Source organism: Aythya marila (genome assembly GCF_965140915.1).
Source record: "Aythya marila genome assembly, chromosome: 8".
Lineage (NCBI taxonomy): Eukaryota > Metazoa > Chordata > Aves > Anseriformes > Anatidae > Aythya > Aythya marila.
Genome location: NC_139049.1, coordinates 28,268,054 through 28,295,809, shown reverse-complemented (window position 1 = coordinate 28,295,809; position 27,756 = coordinate 28,268,054). Strand labels below are relative to the sequence as shown.

Below are 27,756 nucleotides of genomic sequence, written 5' to 3'. Positions count from 1 at the left end.
AGTTTTAGTATGCAAAAGGGGAGGTAAACCACTACGAGCAAAAATAATACATCAGAACACTTCATATGACAGTGCTAATCAACTACAGCCTTACCTTGAACTATAGCTCCTGTGGGGACAGGCAGGAAGGGGGAGTGATGGTGTGGGGTATAAGGGGTGAGATACAGGGGAACTGGTGTCCTCAGTGAGAGGGGAATGTCTTGTACCTGTAACAGCAGGACTAAAGGGATACAAAATCAGGAGGTCGTGCCCTGAGAGGACAGAGCATGGGTTCCAGTCTTGGGGAGCAGGCAAGTACAGGTTGCTTATTCATGAGCAAACAGCACAGAATGACACACATCCCATGGTTCAGCAATCTAAAAGAAAGATCTGGTAGATAATTTACAAATCAGTTGCTAACATTTCATGACAGGCAAAAATTAATCTGTTCTAAAAGGTGTTCTACAGACTTACCACATCTGCCACAATATTTGTGTCTGTTTTGATTGCACACGGGGTATTTCACATCCTTCCATAGTTCCTAGAAGCAATTTGGGGGACTTGTCACTGTTCTGCTGGGCAAGCCTTTTTGTTTCCTTCCTCCATGGAGTACCATTTTCACACTTCCAAGATGCCAGATACCTGTTTGCTTACTGGCAGGATTGATCCAAACAGTACTGTGAGATGACTGAAACTCTTTAGGGAAGGAAGCATTAGAAATTCCTGTTTGTATGTAAGGCACCTTAGCACTAGGACACTTTTAAGTATCTAACAACAGTTTTAGGGCCAGGAATAATGTTTTGGGGGAACTTTTGACAAATCACTCAATTTTTCTCTTTAATTTTCACGTCTGTGTAATGGAAACAATGACCTCTGGAAGGTCTTAAAACATTTTGAAATTGCAGAGCATCAGATAAAGGCTAAACACTTTTATTTATTTGCTATTTACTATTTAATTTGATTACATTTCATCTTAGTACAGTGTTATTGATCAGGGCAGCCAGGCTCCTGAGAGGGTGGAAATAGGAGATACTATTATAGCTACGCTGCGGAAGGATAATATATGAATTGTGTATCAGCAAGTTCACTTACAAAGTAAAAGCCTGAGATCATGAAAAAAAATACCTCTGTATGCCAGTGTTTTTTACAGTAGATGTGTAGTTTGATTTAGTAAAGAACATTTTTCTTCTATAAAAAGTTCGGTTTGCTTATTCCAGGTAAGTGTGTATCCATGAAGTAAGCTAAAGGCATGGACTTTTTTTTTTTCCCTTCACTGCTTGTTCTGTTTTTTTGTTGTTGTTGCTGTTGGCTTTTTGTTGTTTTTTGTTCTTTTATTTTTTTAAGGGAAAACAGAACAGCTTACAGCTAGAAAAAGTGCTCTAGAAATGACCTTCAGCTTCCATGAAAACAAATTTCACAGAGGATTAGCTAGTATAGGGATTGGAAGTGGGAGCACATTTGCAATGGTCTGTGGGTAGCATAAAAAGGATGCGCTACCTTGAAAAAAGGGAGGAAGCCAAAAGCAAGCAGGGTACTGCTCCTGAAAAGCCCTTAAGTATTCCCCAAGAGGCGATGAATCGCCCACAAGCAAATCTTTGTGCTTTGCTGTGGGCACCTATCGAAACACAAAACGAGGGGAATAATGAAACCAGCCAACCTGTTCTTTGTTTCTGTAGGGAATTGTTGCTGCGGCTCGTTCGAAAGGAGAGCATAAACAGAAAATCTTCTTAACAGTCTCCTTTGGAGGAATCAAAATCTTTGACGAAAAGACAGGGGTAAGTAAAACGATCGTACAATGGAACAAAATTGAATGTTTTCATGGTTGTTCCTTTAAAAGTATTTCCTAGCTGGACAGTAATATCTCACCAATGTGGGCACACATAAAGCATCTGACAAGCTTGATAAAGGGTTATCATATATCAGAGCAAGCCATTAGATGACTGAGGTGTAAAGTGTAGCACGGGGATGCAGTTTATTGTAAAGCTTTGTCCTGGCTACTTCTGCAGAAGAAATTACTTGAGTACACAAATGCTCCTTAGGTGCATAAACAGTCGCAGCTCTGGGTCCAGGAAGGGGGAGGAGAGGATCTGCTTTCCTTCTGCCAGATCACAAAATTGCTTCTTGGAGTCATCATCTCCTGTCTGGAGGAGACTTCAGTAGTCCCAGTTAGAGACTGGTAACTGTGCCCATATGGGTTTTCTTGTCCAGCCTTGGCCACTCCTCTGGATGCTGCTTTAAGACTCCTCAGCAGGACAGGGCAAATGACTTGGAAGTGGCAAGGGATTAGGATTGGGACTGGCTTGGATTTAGGCCTTTGTGCCATGGGAAGAAAACAAGCTAGGACAGAGAGCTGTGGGCAAGACCAAAAGGGTGAAGCTTATTTTCCCCACTGATGTCAGGGAAAGGGGAAGGACAGCAAGCTCAGAGCTGGGATTGCCTCAGGTGTCCCAGAGGAATTGTAAGAATTTCTCTCAGATCTGTAACTCCAGATCAGTGTGGTCATCGTCACCACAATGCACTATGCTCCTCTTAGCAGCAATGACAGTCTGTTGTCAGATAAGCAGTAAACACGAGAATTTACAGTTTTTATCATCACTGGTAGAAAATATGTATATTATATGGAATCGGAGGTACAAGATATCTGAAAATTTGAGGTTGCTGTTTGAGGCTTCCAAGCAGCAACTTGTCCATGTCAAGGAAGTTGCAGATGACCGTGTCGCATGCATTTATTTATTTTTTTGCCACAGAATTAGCATGTCTGATTTTTTTTTAAACTGCTTTGAAAGAAGAAAATCTAAGCAAAACATTATACTACTTAGATATAAAGACACAACACACAAACTATTTTAATCCTAATTAGGAAGATTTTTACAGCAGTTTTAGCTCTGCCTTGAATTTTAAAAGGCTCTTGATTTAATCTTTTGAAAGATTAACTATTTAACATGGTGCCAGAAATAAAACCCTACTGATGATAGATGAAATTATCTTTGCCAGTTAATTTATATTATTAGAAAATCAATGTCATTGAGCTCACTGATACATAATACAAGCAGTTAGTGATGAAAAGCTCGTTTGGAAAGTGTTGTGTACAGCATGTGCAAAGTATGCATACAAAAGCAGTGTTTAGGAGAACACTGCTGAGGTTACAGCCTGTGCTCAGAAGATAGGAAATGTCAGGATTAGGCTGCCAGTGCAGTCGTGGTTGGGTCCTCTAATATGCAGGCATTACAATAGTTTTTAATTACATGATGACATAACTTCCCTTTTTTGTGTGTGTTTTGTTAGAGACTATCAGTTTCACTCAGTGCACAGAGCAGCATTCACGTTCACTCCATGAATGGTGTATTCATATTTTGTTTTCTTTTTCTTCCATGTTCAGCCTGCTGCCTTACTGCACTCTGTGAAAAGGGCAATAAGGCAGTAGTTACTTTCTGTTTAGTCTTTTCTTGGGGAAATAAAAAAGAATAAAGAGAGAGACTCGTCCTGCGGCACCAAGCTCTGAGTGTTTCACAAACATTCCGTTTATTTTCCTAAGATGGCACTGAGAAAAGGCGATGCGTTTAGAAATACAGGTATAGTTCATCCAAATTGCCTTTCCTGCAGTGTCCCACACACTCTCATATCTGCAGCTAGTGAGGTGGGGACATGACAAGTCTCCTTCGAAGATTTCATAACTTTGACACCCTGTACTCTAAATCTGACATAACTATATCATCCTTATAGCAACCCTGTCACTCACTCACTGAGGCATAGGCTGAAAGCTTTAAATCCACCTTCCAGATGTCTGCCCCTGAGCTGCTGGAGTGATGTACAGGACTATTGGCTTGTCATTCTTGAAACAGGACCGTGACAAAGGGATGCAGGGTGATTTTGCCATCAGGTTTTATGTGGCTTTTTGAAAGCAGGAGAGTTGTGATTTCTGTTCCAAGCTTTTGAAAGCCAGCGTGCAGCAGGACTTCTCTGCCAGCCCCTCACAGTCACCATCCCTTAAGCTACATCCCCAGCTTGGCTTTACCGGTGTCCCAAACCCAGTTTCACATCCCTGACCCACTCAGCCCATCCAGCCTGTAGTTGCCATCCTGTTCTTGTTCCTACTGGTAGCCACATGCAGCTCCAGCATCTCAGACACGTCAGCAGCATCAGCAAGAGACTGTGCTGGACACCAACAGGTCTCTGCTCTCTGAGCTGCTGGAGCACTCATGTTCCAAGGTGCTTGCTACAGCATGAGGCACGTATTTAGGGGATGCCCTTAGGGGTGATTACCTTAGGGGTGATGTGTAATGTCTCACTCATTTGGCTGTGGTTCACTGTGGTGTAATGCTAAGAGATGCGAGCTGTTGTAACAGTAAATAAGACAATCAATGTAGGTTAACTTTGATATTTGGATGCTAACAACACTCCCAAAGAAAGCTGCATTATTGCTGTAAAGTAGAGCTTCCTATAAGGCAAAATAAGGACAATGCAATTGGGCAGTGCCAGGCACTGATAATCTCATTCTTGACTTAGAAGCGATAGCAAAGCTCCCAGGCTGGTGAAACTGGGGACGTGTGACTGCTCAGCCTGACTCTTGATGGGAAGGAAGGGAAAGGGACTGCAAAAAAAAAGTTGTGTTCTGCTTTCATAGATCTTCTGATATCCACATAATAGTTTATAAAGTTGGGAGACTGATGTTGAGATTTGTGCAACAGAGAGAAAAATATGTCCTCTCTAGGGAACAGCCTGGGCAATTTTACATGTGCTTTCTTCTCTTTTAACTGCCCTCTAGTCCTCTGCCAAGGCTTCCTCCCTTAGTTGTGTTTCTGTAATTTCGGGATTCCCAAAAGAATGTTTTGGGTCACAGTGCTCATTTGTTGTTTGTTTAGAAGGGCTACTTAGCTCTCTAGAATGCCCTTTCTTAGTTTTTATCATTTTCTATTGCTGTCATGTCTGCCACAGTGGCAGTCTGATGTGACATAAAAGAGAAAAAAATATTCTGAAGAAATGTAGGCTTCTGTATGTTAGTATCTTGTACGCTACTATTGGATTTTAATTTATCACAATAAAAAATCAATTTGTAGCTCAAAACTAGCAAAATTTTCTAAAATTGGCAATGTCATAGCTGACTTCATACAAATGATTTAGGAGAATTGCTCCATAATTCATTACAGATGAAGGTCTGTACGTGGGTTACTACTGAAAATCATAAGCATGGCTTTTCCCCCTGTACGTTACAGCTCTGATGGGTTACAGACATAATATTCATCAAATAATATTGATTTTAATAATGTCATTATTCGAGCTATCAGGAATTCTGCCCTTTGAGTAAATTTATCCATGAAGGGAGGTTTGGCTGAAAATGGAATAACATTTGGGAAGAATTTATCTCACCAAGAAAACCTCAAGGATTTGCTGTGAGTTTGCACTGCAGACACAAGGCAACTTTGTGCATCTATAGCACTGCAAAAGGAATTCCCTAAATAATATTAATAACACTCAGCTCATATATTCCTTAATTCTGTTCCATTGATTAGTCTAAACAAGCTCCTTCATACACTTTTCAGATACTAGTCAAGGTATTTAGAAAGCCATAGGCAAGGCTCTGCTCAGCAAAGCTCACCCTGTAAGTCTGCAGTTCGTGCACCCTGACTGACTCAGCTCCTGCTCAGTGTCAGATGCAAAAACAAACAAAAAAAGCATTTTGGAACGTGTTCCATGTTCTTCCGTTTAAAAAAAATCCTTCAAAAAATGATGATCATATAGGAAAAAAATCAGTGAAATTGAGCATTAGCAATAGATCCAGTCTGGCTTTTCATCTTACGATGAAGAGCAAAAAGGATGACCATCCCCCTACACCATTGTGCTGCTGTTAAACTTCCAAAATTAGCTGTGTAATCCAAAATTGCATTTAGTTTGACTAACAGGATGCTCTCCTGCTGCGTGCTAAAAATAGTCCTTACACATGGGCTTTGACCCTTTTTTTCTTTTTTTCTAATAAATGTACCCTTTTCTCTTCTATTTCTTGTGAGCCATCCGTACCATTTCACTTCTCCAGAATCCATTTTCCAAATATGCACATAATTTTAAGGGAAGATATGATCTTATTTAAAATTTAAAAACCACCACACTTATTACTAAATCCAAACTTTTTCTACCCAGTGCTACTTTGGGGATTTCATGCCTGCATGTTGTCTGAAAATAATTTTTGCCCATTTGTTCTGCTGTATTCCCCCTACACCCTGGTGCCATCTCAAGATGTCATCTTTCAACCAGCGTACCACACAAGCTGAAATATGCGCTGCACTCGTTGGCTTTCATAGGAGTGCTTTTATATTTTCAAAAGGATGCTCTGCAGAAGGCAAAAATGCAAATAGTTGCATTATGCTATTTAATATGCTCCTTTTCAGGGTGGAGCCTGGCGGTTAATGTGCTCCTTAGAAAGCAACAAACCCCATAACTCTCCATATAGCAGGATATGCACCATTTTTAAAGGACCATCATTGTTCATTAGCTATTTATGAGTATTATTTTGTTAATCACACACATCAGGCTATCTCCCTGTGATAGCTTAGTAATGCTTCATTAGACGTGCATGACTAATATGGTCTCTGTAAAGAGGCTGTAATTGTCTCATTGTTTATTAATGTAACAATAAATCTTTGTTTACTGTAGGTTACTTTACAAAAATGTATTTAAGAACAAGAATTTAATTCTATAAAATACTAGGGAAACCATTTTCTTCTGCATTCATGTAATGAGGTATGCTTTTAAATTCATGCTCTAATTGCAAAACCCCGTTGACTTTGATGGAAAACCCAGACACTGTAAAAGAGAATCATGTCAAAGGGAGAAATTTACAAATTGGCTTTAAGTAAAGAATTATTTCTGTTGAAGTAAAATTCTGTGTCAGCTCATGGGTATGGAAATTACCCGAATATACTGCAGTGTATATCTCTATATAAGCTATATACTGCTACACATGAAATATCTAGATGCGGCAGTCATCCAGACATCCTATATCAGAACCGCTTTTGTTTGTGAGAAATACTGTTAATATACGGATTGTAACCCAGTCTATGAAGATGCCAGTCACTTCACCAGTTTTTTCTTATTTTGTCATACGCAGCACCCCAAGAGTGAGTTTCATTTTCATTCTCTCTTGTACACTTGGGAGTATCAGTTGTTCAGAGATGCTGACCCGTATCTTTATGAAAACACAAGGCTTGGGCATAGCCTGTGGGTTTGTAACATTTCTGGGAAAACCGTAGATGTCTGATTGGGTTACAGTTTTGCAGAGAAGTGTTGCAGTGTGTTACTCATGTTTTATGAATTTAATCTGTAGCCATTTTCTGCCAGTATGAAGTTCAGGAAGGAAAACTGTGTACACACACATATATATATATCAATTCCATTTGTCTTATCCATCCTTTATTCTAACCTATCGTCTTTTAAGACAATTATGTGAATCTCATACAGAGCAGGGTTTACCTGTGTAAGCGTTACTCTATGAATAATACCTCCCTGTTTGTGCTAAGGGGACCAGATCTCATCTGTAGCATTTCGTGCAAAAGCAATGCATTTGTCTTTGCTTGCTGGCTGCAGAACTAACGACTGCAGTTTTGTGCTGATAACCCCAGTATTTGGTGCTCTTCTCCATTTGATGAGAATAGTGTTAATTATGCTGATAGATTGCTAACAGGACAGCTATTGTTGGCTGAAAGAAAATTTTAGCAAGATTAAAATTCTCACTGTTGGCAGAAGATCCCTCATTTAAAATGTACCAAAGGTACTTCTTGACTTTACTGGAAATCTGTTGGTTCTGGCATCTTTGACCAGAAATCGAGGTACGATTATGGCTCTGTAATTATTCCTTGAAGCACATGTGCTGGAGCAGATGAAATGTCAAACTGTCAAGTTTCTATCACTGAACGTCTCCAAATATTTAAAAATAGAAATAAAAGAAGGAACTTGTTTTATCTGCTTCGTACTTGCTCTGCAGTGAGCAGGAGAGAGGATATCATCTGCTCAAATCAAATCTCCCCATCTTCTTCTGCTCAAATGTTGACCTGTCCTTCCAGCCCTCTCCCTGCATGTTTAGCCATCAGATCAAGCTTAACATGACTAAAACAGGCCTTTTAATCCTGACTCCCAAAGGTCTTTCTCTGACCTTCTTTTTTGAGTGCAGAGGAAAATATCAGCATCATCTATTATTTAGCCCTGTAAACTCAGCAGCCTGCTTGACTCAACCTTGTTTTCGATTGCCACATCTAGGGCAACTCCAGATCTTACAGATTCCTCGTAGCTACTCTGAAATACAGCACTTATTGCCATGCTTACCGTTATGTACAGTTCTGCCTCTCTTCATCTCATGTCTCAATTGTTATCCTTTTCTCTGTCCTTGACAAATGTGACTTTTATTTTGGGAATCTGTCGTGACTGCCAAGATTGCTGTCTCAGCTTATTGTTTTGATCATGTCATGCTTCTCTTTGTATTCCTATGCTGAATCTGCCTTGTCTGTTTTATCAACCCATAGCCTGTCTGTTTTCGTTTCCAGGCCCTTCATGGCTCCTTTACTCTTCATCCTCATCCAAGGAGCCATTCCACAGTGCCAGCTTTCATCATCCATTTATTCAGCTCTCAAATAAACAACTCTGAGCCTCTCCCCATCCTGTCCATCAGACTTTGGGGGAATTCTTTGCAAATCTTCATCCAGTACTTCTGTATTTTTCTTCACATTTTTCCTTAAAGCACCCCTGTGCTGGAAACTCATTAAACTCCACGTCTCAGAGGTGCACCAGGCACGGCACTGCCAGCCGGACAAGGGAAGGGGTTGTCCTGCTTTGCTCTGTGCTGCTGCGGCCTCACCTCGAGTACTGTGTGTGGTTTTGATATAAGAAACACATAAATTGATTAGAGAGTGTCCAAGGCAGGGCTGCAAAGCTGGGGAAGGGTCTGGAGGGCCAGATGCACTAGGAGCAGCTGAGGTCCCTTGGTATGTTCAGCCCAGAGCAGAGGAGGCTGAGGGGAGGCCTCAGGTGCTTGGCACTTCCTATCTGTGTGTAAACGTGAGTGCTAAGACATAGCATTTACTGTTTTACATGTAGTAAATAAATCTAATTAGGATACGGCCCAGTAGGTAACTTAAAAACCCTGCATATTACTCTGACAAGGTATTTACAGTCTCATGATATTTTAAAAGGGAAACAATAATACATTTAATAAATAACATCTGACAGTTAGCAAAATGTAAATGTCAGGAGAACCTACCTCTATAATTACATCCCTTATTGACTATTGTAATTCATTTCTTATTGGCCTTCCCAACAGTGCCCTAGACAGTTTAGGTAGTTCAGAGTGCTCCACAGGGATTTTTAATAGCCACAAGCTTGTGGAGATACATTGCATACATGCTCAGTTTGCTGTATGAAGACTATAAAAGCCTTATATATTATGACAGTTTTGTCACTCTGAGGAAAAAAAAGAACCCAAAAGGTAAAACTCAGGTGTGATTTTGCACATTGCAAAGTCGGAGTGTTTTTGGATCTGGAGCTTTGGTTTGAATTTTCTCTTTCTTCCTAACATAAAGAGTAAGGCTGAAATTTCTGTCCCTTCTCTCATTTGGAAATGCTCTGATCTTCAGCTGAGCTCTGCCTTCTTGTAGTGAGTACCCACAGGAACTGCCTTCACATTTTTGACACCATCTGGCATGCAGATCAAATAAAGCTATTTGAGGCATTTTATCTAAACTGAAATAATTTGTTGGAATTTATTGTAATTTTATTTTTCAGCATGGAGAGGATAAACATTTGATTGCTTTCCAAAAGGCAGAAAATCAGATTTTTATGACTTACTGGTGGTCTCATTTGGCTGTTTAAGTCCTCCAGTTGTTTAAGCCAAACACCCAGCAATAGACTTAAACTCATCTGGTTTTACCGTTTGGTATGCTAATACAGAATATGGGGGCAATTTTACTAAAAACTGTAAAGTCAGCATAAAAATGTTTGTTCTTATGGATCCTATTATATAGTGGGGCTTCATTGCATCCTTCCAGTGAGGATGCATAGCAAAACAATCAAAGTCCCATAGCAAAAAACTCACAGTATAGAGTTACGTTTTTTTTGTTTGTTTGTTGTTTTTTTGTTTGTTTTTTGCCTGTAATCTCTTGCCTTCCTTAATTCAGATAAATTAAGATACGAAAGCCATGTAGTAGTCTCACAGACTCCAACATAGCTGTATTCCTTTTCTCCAGCTGCAATTTGTCCTGTAGAAGAGCACCCAAAATGCCATCGCTTGTGGGGAGATACTCGCAGGTACTGGTAGTTCAAAGCCAGGTTAACGCATTACACACTAGAAAAAAAATTGCAGGCCCATTTTCAGCACACGCAGAATTATAATGGCTGAATTTCAAACTGCTCAGGAAAGGATTTAGCGAGAGAAATGCTGACATAATAATAGAGCAGGCCACCGAGATGCACTAAAACTGCCCCGGAGAGCGGCGGGGGACCTTCAGCAGGTGCCCTAACAGAAAGTTACGTCCCCCTTTGAAATCCTCGGTGCCTTCCTCTTTGAGATGTCTGTGAAGCATTACACCCCGGGTGTGCCGGTGATTTTCCTTTCTATTCAGTGCATTTTAGCCGGTGGGCTGCTCTGCAATTTTCTGGTTTGCCCTGGTAATAGCAATACTGCGGGCGGCGCGTCTGAATTTCTGTGCGGACTTGTAGGCTGTTTAACCTCGCCTATTGCTGGTGTCAAACGCCCGGGAAACAGATGACCTTAGCTGTCAGCATAATGGGATAGGAAGCTACAGGAAGGTTTACTTTTAAAGTTACCTGGAGTTTGCGGGATGATAGTAATAGAGCTCTATTGGCAATAAAATCTCTGGATGATGTTCTGCCCTCGGGATCACATCTGTGTTTACAGGGAAGTCAGCAAGAGCTTTGTTCAGCCTGATAGTCCGGGGGGACAAGTAAATGCCTTTTCTTCCGCCTAGTTTATGTAGTAAGTGTCCCTGTGGAAGGAGAAGAGAAGAAAGGATGCTGGCAGCCACTGGATGCTGATAGTTGTTGACAGTTCCCAAACACAAATACCTTATTTTGTTCCTGTCCCTCAGTTAAATAAGTAATACCTTTCAGATACCGATAGATCTTTGATTAATATATAAATAACTGTTCATAGAAGTTGTCTTCCTAAGTGAGATAATTATCCTCACAACTTTCCATCTGTTTTATCCACTGTATCCTCAGCATGCATGCAAACACATATCGCGGAGCCTGAGGGCTGGAGCTACATCTCCCGGTGAGCTACCCAGTACCTGGTGGCAATGTGGCATTACACATCCCGGCATTGCAGCACTCTTCTGGAACAAGCAGCATTTAGTGGGCTGTCTCTGCTGTTAATACTTCTTAGCCTTTGTGTTCCCATCCTAACTCAGCATCACTGTACTCCCAGCAAAGCCAGCAGCAGCGTTGTGCAGACTTGGAAGGGAGTGTTGTGAAACAGATGAGGCAGAGCACTCATTCATCATTGCTTTTGGAGATTTCAATTAGGAGAAGACTAAACCTAAACATTCAGCCTCCATTACAGGAAAACAAGCAGGGGAGAAACAGTTCTGGGCATGAAACTGTGCGAATGGGAGCTTTGGGACTCTCTTTTGGATGGAAGGGAAGAACTTGTAAAATGCTTCACTGCTTGAATTGAAATGTAGAACTGCTGTAACACAACGGGACAAGGACCTACCGAGCACAACTCCAGAAATTCCTACCTCAGAATAAGGCAGGAAAAAACACCCCAAATGAAGCCTAAAATTACATGAAAGGTCTTTGTTCCTTTTAAAGTCTCTTTGAGGTTTGCCTTTTATATTTTATTTCATTCTTGTCTTCAGAGCTCCAGTACTACACACATTCACGTTGAGTTGCTCTGGATGTTTTATATCCTCAGTTAAGTGTCTGCTGTGGGACCTGAGCAAAAGGAAGGAGCGGCTTGTTTATGGGATTATCTGAAGTTGGTTTATACATGCAGTTGTAACTCACAGAAAAAGGTATCCTCTCTTTCTTTGTAGGAAGGCTGAGTATAAAATGTCATGAAGTGCCGGCGTGGTGTTTATGAGCGGGGTAGGTAGTTTGAATTCTAAGGATTTGACTCGAGTCTCTTGTACTGCACAGATATATCCTTCGTAGAAGTTAGGCTCTCCATTGGCTAACCTGCAGATATATAGCAAGTTCACTTTATCCACAGCCATCATCATAATACTTTGTGATGGTGCATCTTCAATTCTGGAATAATCTGAGATCTTACAATATTGTTAAAAAATGTTCATTAGCTTTTTTAAGGACACTGCCACAGTGTTGCAGGCCAGTTCTATACTGGGAGGAACATCCAGCAGCTCAGACACCTTAACTGTTTGGAGTACAGAAAGAAAAGAACTCAGATATTTCTCATATGCAAACCAGTGTCTGTGTTAGGGAATCTTTTAGGATGTGTCCTTTAGCTGGTACTGTGTAGTTATATGCTGGCCACTAGAAATTTAAGCCATGAATGATGAGGAGTTGAGCTGAGTGGATTTTGCCCAGTCCCGTACTGTGCCATTTGAAACTGATCTGTCAGTGCCCAATACAGGAAGGATTTCTTGCTAGTATGCTTCAGTTTATTTGTAGCTATGAAATCACTTTTGTGTTTGAAAGATATAAAATATTGCATCTTATACACTTCTCAACTTTTCTTGCTTTCATTTTTGGCTGGTTCAGGAACATGACATGTTGGTTATATGCAGTTCATGAGTTCATAAGGTCCTTTCCTATTCTTATTCTGTGTACATATGCTTTCCCTCAGCCCTATTTAAAGTCTTATTAAATTGGTAAAAGTATTTGACGTATGGACAGATAAATATAAACTAAATTCCCCTTGTCTTTTTCCCCTATTACAGAGAAGTTCATGATGTTATGAAATTAGAATTATGGTTAAAGTTTCTGTTTTGATGACTATCCATTGCAACTTGAATTTTAGTATTGCCAATATGAGTGGGATTTTTGTAATCTTTGTAAGCTCTGCTTTACAGAGTTTCTGTGACAAATCAAGAGCATCCGATGCTGGTTTTCAGCAACAAGCTTTTCAAATCACAGTCTACAAGAAGAGAGTGGCTCATAACACTTACTAAATCTGAAGCACTTAGGACTTGAGGCAGTTAAAGTCAAAAAATACCTCCAAAGCTACTAGGAGTTGTATGAAGAAACATCTTATGCTGTTCATATAAATCAAAAGCATTTCAGGAGGTGAAAGATATTGGTGTAAAGGAACAAAAGAACTTTGTAAAAGCCGAGGTTTCTCTGAAGCAATTCACAGGCTGTAAAGATGAATGCAATAAAAGTACCGGGATGTTCAGTGACACTGTAACAAACTGTCTTATTATTGAGTATTGTGCTCCCTCAAATTCCAGATTTCATCAATAACAGTCTTACAAACTTCAGAGCATAACAGGAAAGAACACAAGTTATGGGAAGAGGTGCTACGCTTCGGCTGTGTGCAAGCTTTGGCTTGAGAGTAGAGAGGCAATGCTGGGATATTTATGGCTGTATTGATCTTCTGACTGTTTTTCACAAGGTGATGAGGTGGGTGCTAACAGGGAATACAGTTGAATAGATGCGTGACAGCCTTGGAAACACAGCAGTGGCCACTGGGCCAGCTGCCATCCCAAGGAATAAAATAATAACTTAATAAGCAAGTATTGCTGCTTGTACACTACATTGAAGTAGTGAAATGGCAAGGTAAGGCAGCATATTATAGTCTGTAGATGGTCTCAAACAGCTGAGGTGTTTATAGAACTTAAGGGACGTATACAACCTAAAGGGGTATTGAGGATCACATTTGTTCCTTCTCGATATCCCTGTGCAAATCCTCCATTGTTTTAACCATCCTGGTAAAACAAAAACCATGTCTGACACAAAACCAATAAGAAAATAGTGCAAGGCTCATAGGAAGTCCAGCAGCACAGCTTCAGTGTAGCGCATTTGTTGTTCAAAAGCTCTGTAGAAATGTTTCCTTGCCCTTTAGGATTTTATTTGCCCTGGAATGATGTTTGTAAGTGCATATTTTAAGTATAACTCAGGATTAATGGTAATTGGACAAGGGCTTTATATTTAGCTAGCTAGTTTCACTGCTGGTACAATAAGAAATTGAAAAGCTGTTGAAGTAAAGATAGGAAATTGGCCATGTGTGCATTCCAGTTTTGTTTTGTTCCTTTCAGAAGTTCATATATCTAATAAATGGATCTTCTGCATGAGCAACTTAGCATTTGCTTTCGAAGACAATGAACAATAACTAAATTCATATCTGGTCTTTGTCAGACATTATTACAAATTATGAGAGCCAGACAGAAGTTTATTACCTTAGTGGTGTTCTGTTTCACAAATTAGGTTCTTTGAATATCCAGCTAGCTCAATGTTGTGGATCCATTCATCACAATTAGACCGCTGTGCTGGCAAAGTTAAGTCCTGCTAACTTAATTGACTAACGGTACACGCTGTGGGCCGTGAGTGAGGACAACTCCAGGCAAGTTGAGAGCATCATGGCATGTGCGCCTCGCAGAAAGCACAAACAAGGATGCCTCCATTTGTTCCCTTAAAAATTTGTTACTCTTACTCCCCAGTTTACACACAGGTGATAGTAGTAGTAGTAGTTCTTTGTCAAGCCAAAGAAACGGTAAGGGTTAGCTCAGACTTTAGATGAGGCTGAAGCACACTTTTAAGCCATCTTCTTGAGCCCAGCCAAACAGGCTATTACCTCGGGTACTTTCACTAAGTGCTTGTCTTCATGTAGCCTGAATTGAACTGTGCGGATTGAGCCTAGTACAGCACTTCACTTGAAGACTGGCTTATCTTTAAACATACAATTATGCTCGCTGACTTTTGTCCTTCCTGACTCAGCGGCACGTTCCCCTGTAAGCTGGAGCAAGTCACATTACCTGGTTTTGCTTCAGTCTCCTTGGCTGCAGGAAGAGAACAGTTCTTACGAGATTTTTTTTATTATTATTATTAAGAGGAAATAAAATTTACACATCTTTTGGGTGCTTTGCATAGATCAGGCCTTTAACTGCGTGTAACCTACAAGTGTGCTTTTCATGCCGTGTGTTTTTGTTGCGAAGCTTGTGCACTGAAATGCCTGTTAGGAGTTGGCACTTGGAAAAGTCTTTGTTTAGATTATTGTCTGCAAAATCAATCTGTATGGAAGAAGCACAGGGATTAGACAGACTTATTTCTGTCTCATTGTGAGGACATGCTTCAAGGCTGCCATCTGAGAAGTCCAGTCAGGCTTGGGGTACCCCCCAGAGCTTCCATTTTCCTTTCTAGCTCCTATTCTTGTATTTTTCAGGCAGAAAGTCCCTAACCTGTTGTTCACCTCAAGCTCCATGAGTGGCTTTGTATCGAAGGGATTTAGAGCTGGACTGTTCATTCTCGGCTGTGTAGCAATTTGCATGTTTTCAGTCTCTTTCAGCAGAAGGGTACGATCACGTTCACACTCAAACTCCAGCTTCAAAAACCTTTCAGCAGTGTGTGCTGCAGTACCCCTATAGATTATAGATACCTTGCTCATTATATGCTTCTTCTCACCCCATGCTGGTGTGTTTGGTTTATACTCTTTCCTTGGCCTGTGAAAAAAACTGATTGTCATAGCCAGTACCTGGAAGTGTCCCCCCCATCCTGAGCTGCAAGTGTTTTTTCTAGAGGATTTAGCTTTCCAAGTATTCATTTATGATGTTGGATTTTGAAAGCTGACCCCTTTTGTAGTATATGGCCTGGGTGAACTGCTGCCCTCTTGCCTTTCTAACCAATGGAACAAAATTCAAGTATTTGTTTGCATGCATCTTTGGAACATGGATCGAAATAATATAGAAGAAAAACAATGATGAAAACCAGATGTCCAATTGCTCAGGAAGTGGCAAGAGTAGCAGCTGACAGAAGGGCCACTGCAAGCTCGTCTTGAGCACCGGCAGTGAACACGACCAGCTCGTAGGTGTAGCAGAGTAACTGGCGTCGTGTCGGTACAGATCCAGCATGTCTGGCAGCAACGAGACAAAACTCATCTGAGAACCACTCACGTGTTTTACAGTTCATTGTTTTCACTTAACGTGTTGCAGTAGACAGTGGTAAATGTACTGTTACACTTCTAGCTTGCTAAGCTTATTGTCAAGGCGTTGCTGTAATTTTCCATGTTAGATTCAGGTCCTAGGGTTTGTTCAGTGCTCTTCCTAAAGGTATAAGCTGTGTTTTCCTAAAATTGAGCAAACATGATGTGAGTTGGTGTATGGGGGAGGCAGACAGCCACATGAAAAAAAAAAAAAAGGTGTATAAAATTATTTTATTATGAATCTTTCAAGAATTTTGCAGTTTGGAGGATAACGTTGTTGTTTGAGGGGCTTGATGTGACACGCAAAATGTGCTAATGCTTATTTAGGTGGGCTAGAAGGAAGAGCAATGCAGAGGGTGCTCAGGATGTCACGCACATCCCAGCACTGATGCTGGGGCGATGCCCAGCTGCAGGCAGGCTCACCGTAACATGAGGCAAGAGGCTGTGCAGCTGCAATCCCAGTGCAACTTGTCCTTACAGATGTGATGCTGTGAATATACGGATATAAAGTGGTACAAGTGTCCTGCTCTGGGTGGGGCAGCGCGTGTAGGAGGCTTTGCAGCTCGCAGATGGTTTTTGTTGTGGCTCTTAACACGGCGCCCCAGGCTCCACTAAATAGACAACCTCATTAAAAGAGAAATAGCAATGGTAAAGCAGTGACTTTCTCATGCCATCTAACTCACATATTTGACATGATTGCTGGGCCTTCCAAGTACTTAATTGATTGACTTAATTGATTTAGTGGCACTGGAGGCTACAGCATGGAAATAAAGGGGCAAGATGAGGATAAGGGGTGAAAAAATTTATGGTAGGTGCCAAGTGGCCTGAGGGAAATTAGAAATGCTACAGATCTCAGAGGTAGCTAAATCAATTCAGTGTGATGTACAGGGGGCGAGCGGGGGAAGAGGAGAAGCAGGGGATGGAGAGGAGAAGAGGAGAGAAAATAAGCATGGCTGGAGAGAGATGGGCAAATGGACAGGGAAGAGTGCGGTGCTGGCAGGTGCTGGGGCTGTCCCCGGTGCCATTGTATTTAGCCTAAAAAGAACAACTATTGCTCCCTGTGACTAGCTTAGTTGTCCAATATGAGGCTTTATCAGTGCTTGCATTTTAAAATCTTCAGTGTTTTCAAGTGGCTGAAGTCACGTGAGACCTAAAATAATGCGGAGGAAATACAGTGGATTTTTTTTAACAAGTGAAGCTTAAATGTTAAATTACTTTCTAATCTGTGCAATATTTAATTGACTGTATTGAACCATAATACAAATTAAGTCTTCTCTGTAATTTGTTCTGCCGTGCTGCAGCCCTCTGAACAATCTGATACCTCGTGTAAGACTTGGTGAATGGCTCCTAGCAGCACTCAGCAAAGATGCAGTAAAAACATCAAATAGCATGTGATGGAATCCATCAGACTGTGCATGTGGGGGTGTCATAAACATCTCCGAGCTATGAAATACTTCTTTCATATGCCTTTGACCCACTGGAGACAGGATTAAGTCATGTTAAAACCTTGAAGATGAAAAAAAAAAAAAAAAGGCTGGGGAGAGAGAGGCAGATGAGCTTGTGAATATTAACTGCTGGGCACTGACCAGCAGTTCTGCTGTAAGCAATTTTATGTGGCTCTTGTTTCATTTCCTTCAGAGGCTGGTGAACAGCTTGTCGAGAGGGTGGCTACGTGTAAGCACTTCCAGACTGAGTGGTGAAGAAGCCATTTCTATCAGTGGGCCTCATTCTGCAGGACAGATTAATCCCTGGGAGTGCACTAGGCGCAGATTTAATCAAAACATGCAAAGGCCGTGTATTTATAGACTGGCTCGGTTGTAAGTCTCCGTTGGATGGCTGGGTGAGACGAGACAAGGCTGTGCTTCTCATCATGCTGTCCCTTCTGTTGTCCTTCCATGCACGGCTCGCTGATGTGAGGGCTGTGCAGGGTATTGGGCAGGCTGCAGCCCTAAAACATGATTTACAAAAATGATGTGGTTCTGATCTTGTGTTTGGCATTGGTAAGTGTCTGCGGGCTGCAACAGGTGTCATTTCTGCTTCACGATGAGCAGAGAATCGGGCACTCCTTAAATAATATTCGGAGGTATTGGAGAATGTAGAAAGGACACAATCGATGCATCAAGGTCTGAAAGCCCAGGTTGAAATAAGTGCTTATTCCTGTGTTTCAGTACAGATGTGTATGCAACATTACATTTTATGTGCATGTTCCAACTCAGTATCCCTCAAACAAATGAAAAACTCTCTCTAAGCACTCTTTACAATAAAATACTTGAAAAGACAATGTTGCAGTCACCTTTGCTTAATCTGTACATATATTGATACAGTATGGGAAGTGTCATAACCATTACAAATGTAACGATTTTCAAACAGTTAATGAGGGTTCCCAAATAAATCGGAGCATCTCCATCTGCTGTCTTACATTGCTGGTGATATTTTTCCATGGTAGAATGCTCTTCAGATGTAATTCCACGAGGAAGGAATCTGATCACAGTTTAGTTTCAGTGCAAAATGCGGTCTCGCAATCAATAAAGCAATGTCAAGGAACTTTCATTTAATAGGAGCCAGAGATAACGTTCCCTGTTTTATACAGAATAGAGAGATGGGAACATTTCATTTATTGTAAGCATGCAAGCTGGCTTTCAGAAAAGCCTGATAAATCAATATCCATGTATTACCTAAGTAAGATCCCATCATTAATTTTAAACACTTAACACGTTGCAGAAGTCTGGAGCGCACCTTCGGCTTAGCCACAGCTCGAAGTCAGTGGCAGCACTTCCATTTCCCTAAGAACAAGCAATCTTGTTCTTGGGGAGCTAGGAATCACTTACTGAGGAATTAAAAGGAAATATGTCCAGTCTTTTGTTTTCTATATAGTCATCTGTCTCTTGCACCCTGCCTTCCCTTTTAAATTTTGGTCCGTGTTCTGTGGGAGTCTCGTCACTTGTCACTTGCCCTGCACGCGTGTAGCCTTTTCCCTTCTACGCACATGGATCCTCTCTGGTTTTGAATTTTAAAATGTTTTTTAAACTCTAAAAATAACCGGTTGTTTAGAGATTGCCTGGATGCCATGCTGATTTTCAAAATGTGCTTTTCTCCAAACCAGCAGGGATCTGGACCTCAAAAGAATTCAGTGTGAGGCTTTGCTTGCTCTCAGAAATGGCATTATCCCTAGATTATAAAGGAGCAAGCCAGTGTATCAGGGTAGGAATTCAAACTAATAGGTTGTTTTAGATAAACTTTTCAAGAACATTATTCTGAGTGGAAATACTTGAGCATTACTTTGGTAATGAAATACTAATTAGTCCACAGCAAGAAGGGTGCTGGCACTCTGAATTGCTGTCTGGCCAAACCATGCTTAGTGGAGTCTCAGGTTCCTGTCCTGGCTCTGGGGAGAATTTTACTCATAGATTTAAAAGGCAATTGGATGGTTTTTTGTTCCTAATTATTATTAACAGAAGTGGGATTCTAAATAAAATGGGAATATTTTCAAATAGCATTGTTTTAAGTTTGATAATCATGTTTCTGTGAATTTTCTGGGAAATTTTTTGGAGTTCTGATAGTGCTTAAGTGCAATATCACAACACCGCTTGCTTGCTGATGCTTACTGCTGTAGAGGTAGAGCAGCCCTGCTGCTGATTTGGAGAGCTCACATCTTCCACTTCTAGTCCTACAACCCCTGCAGATGAACCTGTCCTTAGAGTCACCCTGTAGGAAGCTACAGGAGGCTGCTGCTTCCTCTTTTCTATACCTATTAATATGGATTCTGCACCTAGGATGCTGTCTGTGTAGTAAGTAGGTAGTCCTATTTTTTAATTGAATCATATCTCACCAGAAGGTACTGAGAAAATTACTCAGTTGAAGGTTTTAGTCAAATTACTAAACGAAGTCAAATTTGGCCAGATTTTGAAAAGGGGATAGGCACACAGAGTACAGATGTTAATTGATTTTGACACCAGGGAATGCTTATTTTAATTCCATAGGTGTGCTGAGATCCAGGTGAAGCACTGGTGAAAGCAAATGATACAGCTTTAGTGGAACATTTTGATGGATATTTCTTGTGTTTTTTGATAGCTACTACAGCACCACCATGCAGTTCATGAAATATCTTACATTGCAAAGGATATCACAGACCACCGAGCGTTTGGATATGTATGTGGAAAGGAGGGAAATCATAGATTTGTGGCAATAAAAACAGCCCAGGCAGTAAGTATTAGACCATTGTCATTTTCTACAGTGTAACTCGATTGAAAAGTCATGTTCATAAGAAGCTGGTCAAGAGGCCAGTCTGTACTGGTTGTGATTGTGCTATACTTGTCACAAGTGTCTGCTTACATGTTCCTAAATGGCAAATAAATGAAGCCATCTTGGCAAAAAAATGAATTTATTTCACCATTTCTGATTTTTCTTGATATATGTATATATTTATATTTATAATTAGTTAAAACTTTGTGTTCTAACTAAACTCATTACTCTATTTGAATACAGATAACTTCGGGTATATTCCTATACTCATTTAACAAAGTGTTAGAAACCAATTAGCAATTTTGCATATAGCCTACCATAATTTCACTGAATAAGAAAATACTAATAAATATGAGTGGTTTTTATATTCAGAATTATAATTATCATTAACCTTAGCCTGCATGCTATGGCAGAAATTAATTCTATATGGAGTTCTCTCACTTTTTGGAGTTAGTATAACTGCTCTATCAGCAGGATGAGATAAGAGAAATGTGTCATCTAGAAACCTTTCTCATTCTTTTTGTTTCTGCAGGCTGAACCTGTAATTCTGGACTTGCGAGATCTGTTTCAGCTCATCTATGAACTGAAACAAAGGGAAGAAATGGAAAAAAAGGCACAAAAGGACAAACAGTGTGAACAAGCGGTATACCAGGTACATGCATAAGCTTAGACTACTGCCAAGAAAAGTATGGCTTGAAGTATTCCCCAAAACTGCTGCAAAGAGGCACTTGGTGTCCTCAGCATTTGTTAACAGCATCGGTTCTGAGTGATGCTAGCTCGAAATGGACCAATATGAAATAGCAGCTGTTGTTAGCTCAGAAGCAGGATTAAACAGTGACGAAAGCTATCACCTGGGGTAAGATGATCATGCTTAGCAACTTGAAATGATCCATTCATTTCCAGGATAGTGCTTCTTCTAATGCAGGAGGAAAACTTTAATGAAGGCTATTGTGTTGTAAGTCAGTTTAACAGCATCTTACACTGTAGGGAAGTTTCCGTATACTTCTGAATGTTTGTATTAGAATCAAATCAAATAAGGTGCAGATGGTTAAGCTGATGAAACATGAATAGAGTTACTTTGTGTAATAATTTGGCCTTATCTGCATAATAAAGTTTAAAAAAAAAACAAAACTATATGCTTACTTGCACATTTTGCTTATTTCTTTGCTGTCCTTTAATTTCTGAATACAGTTCTTTTATCTCTACTATTTATGTTCTTTGCTTTTACTGCCTGTCCTCTTTGCTGTAGACAATTTTGGAAGAAGATGTAGAAGACCCTGTATACCAGGTAATTTCTGAAGCTATGTAGCCTGGGAGTTTCAGAAATGACTAGATACATGCTGAGATAAATCTTCTCAGAAACTTCTAAGATTTTTTACAGAAAGTAGCATATTTAGAGATTAAGCTTTAAGTAAATGAAAAGTATATCTGCATAGAAATATTAGATTAAATATTTCCTGGTGTGGTTTTTGAGTCCAGAGTCAGTTTCCAAATGGCATTTGTCATTATTTTTTAAATGAACAGTCTAACAGAAAAAGGAGTTAATTTGAAAATAAGGAAGGTGTGATCTTGTTTTCATACTAATAAGTTGATATTTTGCTGTTGGTTTCTATGTAGCAAGAATTTCATTCAGAGGTTGAATATTTAGGGAAAAAAAAAAAAAAAAAGTAGAATTGATGTTCTAATACACTCCCTTGTTGGTATTTGGGCTATGATTTAATAATAAATCTGTAATTTAAGTCTTGTTTCATCCAAGCAAAACGTCTGGGAGCAAAGATGATTATCAGAAATATGTCAATATATTCATGTCCAATATCCTACTGAGTGTGAAGAAGAAAAAGATGTAATTTCTTTCTCATGTTTTTGTGCTGAAACAAAACATGTAGCAGTTAACTTCTTTTTTTTTTCCTGGTGATATTGTGTTCTTCCACTGAGGCATGGTAGTTGGAGAAACACTGAAAGAAACTGATTCAAGCATTAGTGATTATTGAGCACTGTGTAAGGTGTTTCCAGAAAGATGATAAGAATTAGGATGCCCTAAATTACTGTTCAGCTTTTATAATGTCAGGAGTTTTACTGTATGTGCTCTTCACAATAAAGCAAGAACCTGAAGATGAGAAGTGACAGCCTTTCGCTATGTGGCACGTTACATGAGCACCAGCCTGCTCTCCCAGTTTGGATTTAGCTTTTTTATTCACAGCTAACAAACACATGTGGAAATAATTGCCATTATGTAAAAGAGGCAAAATTCACATTGACTTCAGAAAATTAATATTGGGCTACAGGCAGTATCCCTAGTGAGAAGGAATTAGGAAGTTGCTCTAATGATCATTAGAGAAGATTTAGGTCTATTCACTATCAGTTTATGAAATATGAAACAACCTTACTCTGCTTTCCAACAAACCAGTTGGTGCCAGCCTGTACTTTGAACTTGTTTCTTTAATGCCTGCCTGTGTTTTTATGTGGAATTCCAAATTGCCTTTTTCCCTCTGTTTCATCTTTGACTTTTCCTCTCTGGCTGCTGGTGTAATAGTACATTGTGTTTGAGGCTGGACATGAGCCAATCCGTGAGCCTGAAACAGAAGAAAACATTTATCAGGTATAAAATCGCCGCTTCTGTGTTTTCATTGCAACAATTGCAAGCATTTAGTAAAATACATTTCATATATAATTCACTTTTATTAGTTTTCATTCATCACAAAAATGTCTGACATTTCATTCTTACGACCTTACATGAATAATCCACCAGTCTCAGTGTGATTTTTCTATTAATTTGTTTGTCTTTTCAGCTTCTGCAAATTTTATTAGCTTTATCTTTGTCAATTTATGATGGGTTTTAAGCTTTTGGTAGACCATGTAAGGTGATAAATGGTGGAGTCTGTTTTTTTTTCCTGTTAATTCTTTGAAACTTTTTACAACTGTTCTAAGAAACAGATACTAAAATCTTATGGAAGGCAGACCACCTAAACAGTTCCTAGAAAGGCATTTTGATGGTGCTGCTCTTCTTTCTGGCTAACCAAGGAGAATAACTGTGCAAAACCTAAGAGCTCTCTGGATATCCCCCATACTGGGGAAAATATTTTCAGCATATTATGTTAGAACCCAAGCTTTCATTCTTTGCACTGACAAAAAAAGTAATGCATTGAAAGCAATATAAAATATTTTTTGTTATTCAATTTATCTTCAAGGGATGTGGACATTATGTTTTTATTAAAACATAATGCAATTCATTTTGTATCACATACTAGAAGTAAATCTGGAGGTAGACAGAAATCTCTGTGTGCCATAAGAAAACTGTGATTTGAGGAAAGCATTTAGTATGGAGGGGAAGGAGATTCAAGAAGTGGTTAAACATTTCGTCTAGCTGTACTAAAGGTTGATCTGCTAATAGGAAAAACTTTTTAAGGTATACGGGAGCAGGGATAGAAGAAAAAAGATGAATAGTAATGTTGTTTTTTTTTTTTTAAAAAAAGAAGAAGTAGGGAGATCATAGAATAAAATGGAAAGGGTAGAGCAGCTGTAAACCAAAACAGAAAGAAGATAAATAGGAAAGGGAAATGAAAAATAAAAATTAGAAAATAACAATCTTGTAGACACCATTACAGGGTCATTAAGGTGAGATTCATTTTACCTGTCTTTATGGATTTCCTGGCACCTCCACCATGCACAATAGCTTACACATCTTTCTGCATCCCTAGAGCAAGGCATTCAAAGCTCTCAAGGTGAGAGCATGCCTCAGGTTGAAAATTTTCTACCACGTAGTGTTGAAAGTTTGACTATTTTCAGGAAAGCAATCCTTTAAAAAATGACTACTCTAGTTGTCAGTTTTATGCTAGAAACAAAATTCCCGTGACAACTGCATTCAGACAAAAAAAAATAAATCTGATTGCTCTTCATCAAAGTGCAAAGCTAGTAGGGACGTTTTAGGGAAGTATAAGTGAAAGCAAGCGAAATGGGGTCATCATTCCCTGTATCTGGAAATCTTAGAGCAAACTCTGGTGGTAGAGGTAGGACCCGTGTTCTGAAGAGCTGCCTAGAGAATAAAAAGAATTTGCATGTTTAGTTTTACTTAAAATGGCATAGAAGATGTTAAGCAGGTGGTGAGTTACTCATCTTGAGGTGCTGCTGTTACAGCCCTGTTGTAAGTCATGAGAACGTTGCTCAAGGCATCATTTGACTGTATCAGGATGTGAAGTGTTTCCTCCCACAGCTCGGCACAGCAAACACCTCTTCTCTGATAAACAATGCACAATAATCTGGGTACACACGATCTAGCATTGTCCTTCTCTGTCTTTAACACCCTGAACAGGGCAAATGCTGAGACTAGGTGCCATCGAGTCTGTTGTCTACTGCAGCTGGCAGATGCCAAAGTATGGCTACTGTAGGCTTGTCCAGAGCCACTGGCTTCCTAGATCCCACCTATTTCATGAGTCCTTGGCTTCCTATAAATTTGGGATCCTACGGCTCAGATCTTACAGCTCAGATCACCAGAAAAATTGTTTCTCTTACAAGATCTTGATGAACTCAGAACCATCTAGGCTACCAGGCTACTGTTCCCAAATGAAATTGGAAAAGGTCTTCTTGTGTTGGTTGTTGGGTTTTGTTTTTGTTGGCGGTGGCTTTTTTTTGGTTGGTTGTTTTTGGTACAAATTGTTGCTAGCTTCTATTATTTACTACCAAGTCTTTCCATACCACACTGAAAAATGTGTGTCTCCTCAGTTAGCTCATGCCTCCTCACTACTAAGTTGTGAAAAAGGCTTGAAGTCTTTCTCACCTGGTACTGCTCTGCTTTTTCAGCCAAGAGCTGGTACTCAAAAAGCTCATTTTTCCCCATGGTAGAAGAGATTCCTACCCAACAAGTAACTGAAGGTAGAAGATGCATGCTGAATGTGATAATCCTAATTCTGTTTAACGTAGTAGAGGTCACAACTTTCTTTTTAAGCATTCTCTCTATCAGCCTTCTTGATACATTACCCCGAAGTCTGTGTCTGTTTACTCCTTTTACACTGTCTATGTAAGCTGCTTTAATGCATTAGTTAGAATCATTTAGGTTATAAAAGACCTTCAAGATCACCAAGTCAACCATCACAGATTGATCACTGAGCATGATTTGATCATTGAGCGTGTACCAATCCTCTCAGCGAGTGTCAGATTTCTTGATAGCATCTTTGTCTGTCTGTTGTTTTATGATAGTGAGGTGGGTTGGGGATTTTGCTTTGTGTTATTTTTTATTGTGTATGTAGCAGCACCGCTTTCTGTATAGAAGCATGTTCTCTGCTGCACGGAGTTGACAACCTAGGAGGGAGGGGTTGAGTTGTGGTGCTCATATTGCTGGTAAAATGCAAGTCCATCAAAATGGTTTGCAACCCATCGCAGAGGCAGAGCTGTCAGCAGCACTGGTGCTGATAGCACTTTGCTGATATCACCAGACAAAGAAAAACAAGCAGACAAAATCTCTTGCAGATCCAGGTCTAAGTAGTGATGCAAAGAAATCTGGTGCTGTTTGGCAAGGACATTAGGAAGACAGGTTGGGAAAGAAAATGACTTTCAGAAAAGCTTCTGTGTCCTGTTATTAGAAGCCAGTATCTGCTTTTCTCAAATGTAATTATAAGCTGGAGTAAAAACAGCGGAATCGATAGTGCAGGGAAACAGTCATTCCACAACCAGCAGTGGGCAGCAGTGTGCAAACGGGGATGACTTCTGGGAAAAGCTGGGAGGAGGAAGAGGAAAATGATTGAGGAGGAAGCTTACCAGGGAGAAAGTAAAAATACCGTGCTGGTTATAGTTTGTAAATGGATTATTTCACAGCATTTGCCCTCTTTTAAAGGAAGACTAAACTTTCCAGTGACTTATGAAATGTAGAGCATTGATGGTTTCTGGTTTTGTATGGTAACTTACTAGTCTGTAAGGATAGTGTGTTTTTTTTTCTGTTAAATGGAATTGTTGACTTACTAGTCTCATGTGATGGGTGGTTTAAGTGGAAGAGACCAGTACTCTGAGAAAACCAAGGCAAACAAGTCATTCCCGGGATAGTATTAGAAAAGAAATCTTTTAAAAGTGCCCATAGTAATAAAACATGTTCAGTTTCTTGGAAGGTTCTGCATTTATGCCTCTTGAGTGCTCTTGAAAAGCTTCTTCCATGTGCACCACATTAAAGATGTGCACAGTTTTGATATCTAAATATGAACGTGTGAGTGTTAGAACAGTAGAAAGAACTTTAGGTATGTAATACAAAGTAAGAAACGATAGCGCAGTTTAATGAACAAGAACCATTCCTTCAGCTTCCTACTCTAGTATCAGAATTTCATATCTGCAATATTATTTCTTCTGTTTACCTTTGAGGTTTCATAAATGTCTGAAATGTAGCCTTCTTAGATTGAATGTCTTTCTTCAATGAAAAAGCAGCACTGGTTTACTTAGAGTGTGCCTGTCTAGAGCCTGTGTTTTTTTACCATTCTTTTTGCCTGTGTCATTTGCAATAGACATTTCAGTGCTTTTAGGAAGGAAAAGAAATAAAATCACAAATTACAAATACGTAAAACAGTAGTCCTTAGGCACATTAAGCTGAGTATTACAAAGCAAATGAATTTACACGAGTAAGATATAAATGCCCAAGGTGTAAATTATGACTGTTGATTCAACTAAAGACTTACTCAAAGTTTATTTAATTGTATTATCATCATCTTTATCCATGAGAGAGGCTGTTGACTTCAGCTCCCTGGCTGTGCAAGTGGTTACGCAGCCTCAGACCCTTACTGGCTGCTAACTCCATAGTACAAATTGCAGAACTGTGACCAAACATTGCTTAGAGCAGCTACAGGGTCCCATCACTGCAGGGATATGTGTTGTGACTTTACTTGACTTAAGTTATTAAATGAATTGGAAGGAAGAAACCTAATGCCATAGGCCAAATATCTCTCTCCTTCAGATCAATTGCTCTGCTCTGGTTCTCTGTTACGGAGGAAGATGACATACTGACCTGATCGTGCCTTCCATGGGCACTTCTAACTGCCAAGTAAAATGAAAAACAACCACTTTATTAGGAAAGAGGTCCACATGCACCTGATTTTCATTCAGCTGAACCTAACCAAGAATGAAAATCTCAATTCTGAGCACTACTGAGCTTTAGGATTTAAAACATTCAGATAGATGTTTTATTTCTTCAGTGTCATCTCCATTAACGTTACTGCTTGAATGAAAAGGAAAACATCCTTAAATGACTACCCTGTACTTAAATATCAGTTGCAGATTTCAACTTTTCATCAGACCTTCTGGGGTAATAACCATCGTTTTCATTTGTTCTTGCAGGTTCCTACCAGCCAAAAGAAGGAAGGTGTTTATGATGTGCCAAAAAGTCAACCTGTAAGTGTAAGTATCTTCACTATTTATATGCAGTCAAGAAGGTATGTTTCTTAGCTTCTGTGACTTTCATTATTGTA

At 39.8% G+C, this 27,756-nt stretch overlaps 1 protein-coding gene across 6 annotated transcripts in view; it reads left to right on the top strand.

Moving 5' to 3' along the window:
- DAB1 (DAB adaptor protein 1) overlaps nt 1-27,756 on the top strand; it is a 144,494-nt gene that overhangs the window by 87,875 nt on the left and 28,863 nt on the right. For 5 of the 6 annotated variants that reach the window (XM_082766429.1, XM_082766424.1, XM_082766428.1 and 2 more), the window contains exons 5-8: nt 1,656-1,754; nt 20,147-20,278; nt 20,850-20,969; nt 27,626-27,685. In XM_082766429.1, coding sequence (XP_082622555.1) covers nt 1,656-1,754; nt 20,147-20,278; nt 20,850-20,969; nt 27,626-27,685 — 411 coding nt within the window. The remainder of the gene's footprint in view (nt 1-1,655; nt 1,755-20,146; nt 20,279-20,849; nt 20,970-27,625; nt 27,686-27,756) is intronic. The other variant, XM_082766425.1, reaches the window with a different exon arrangement.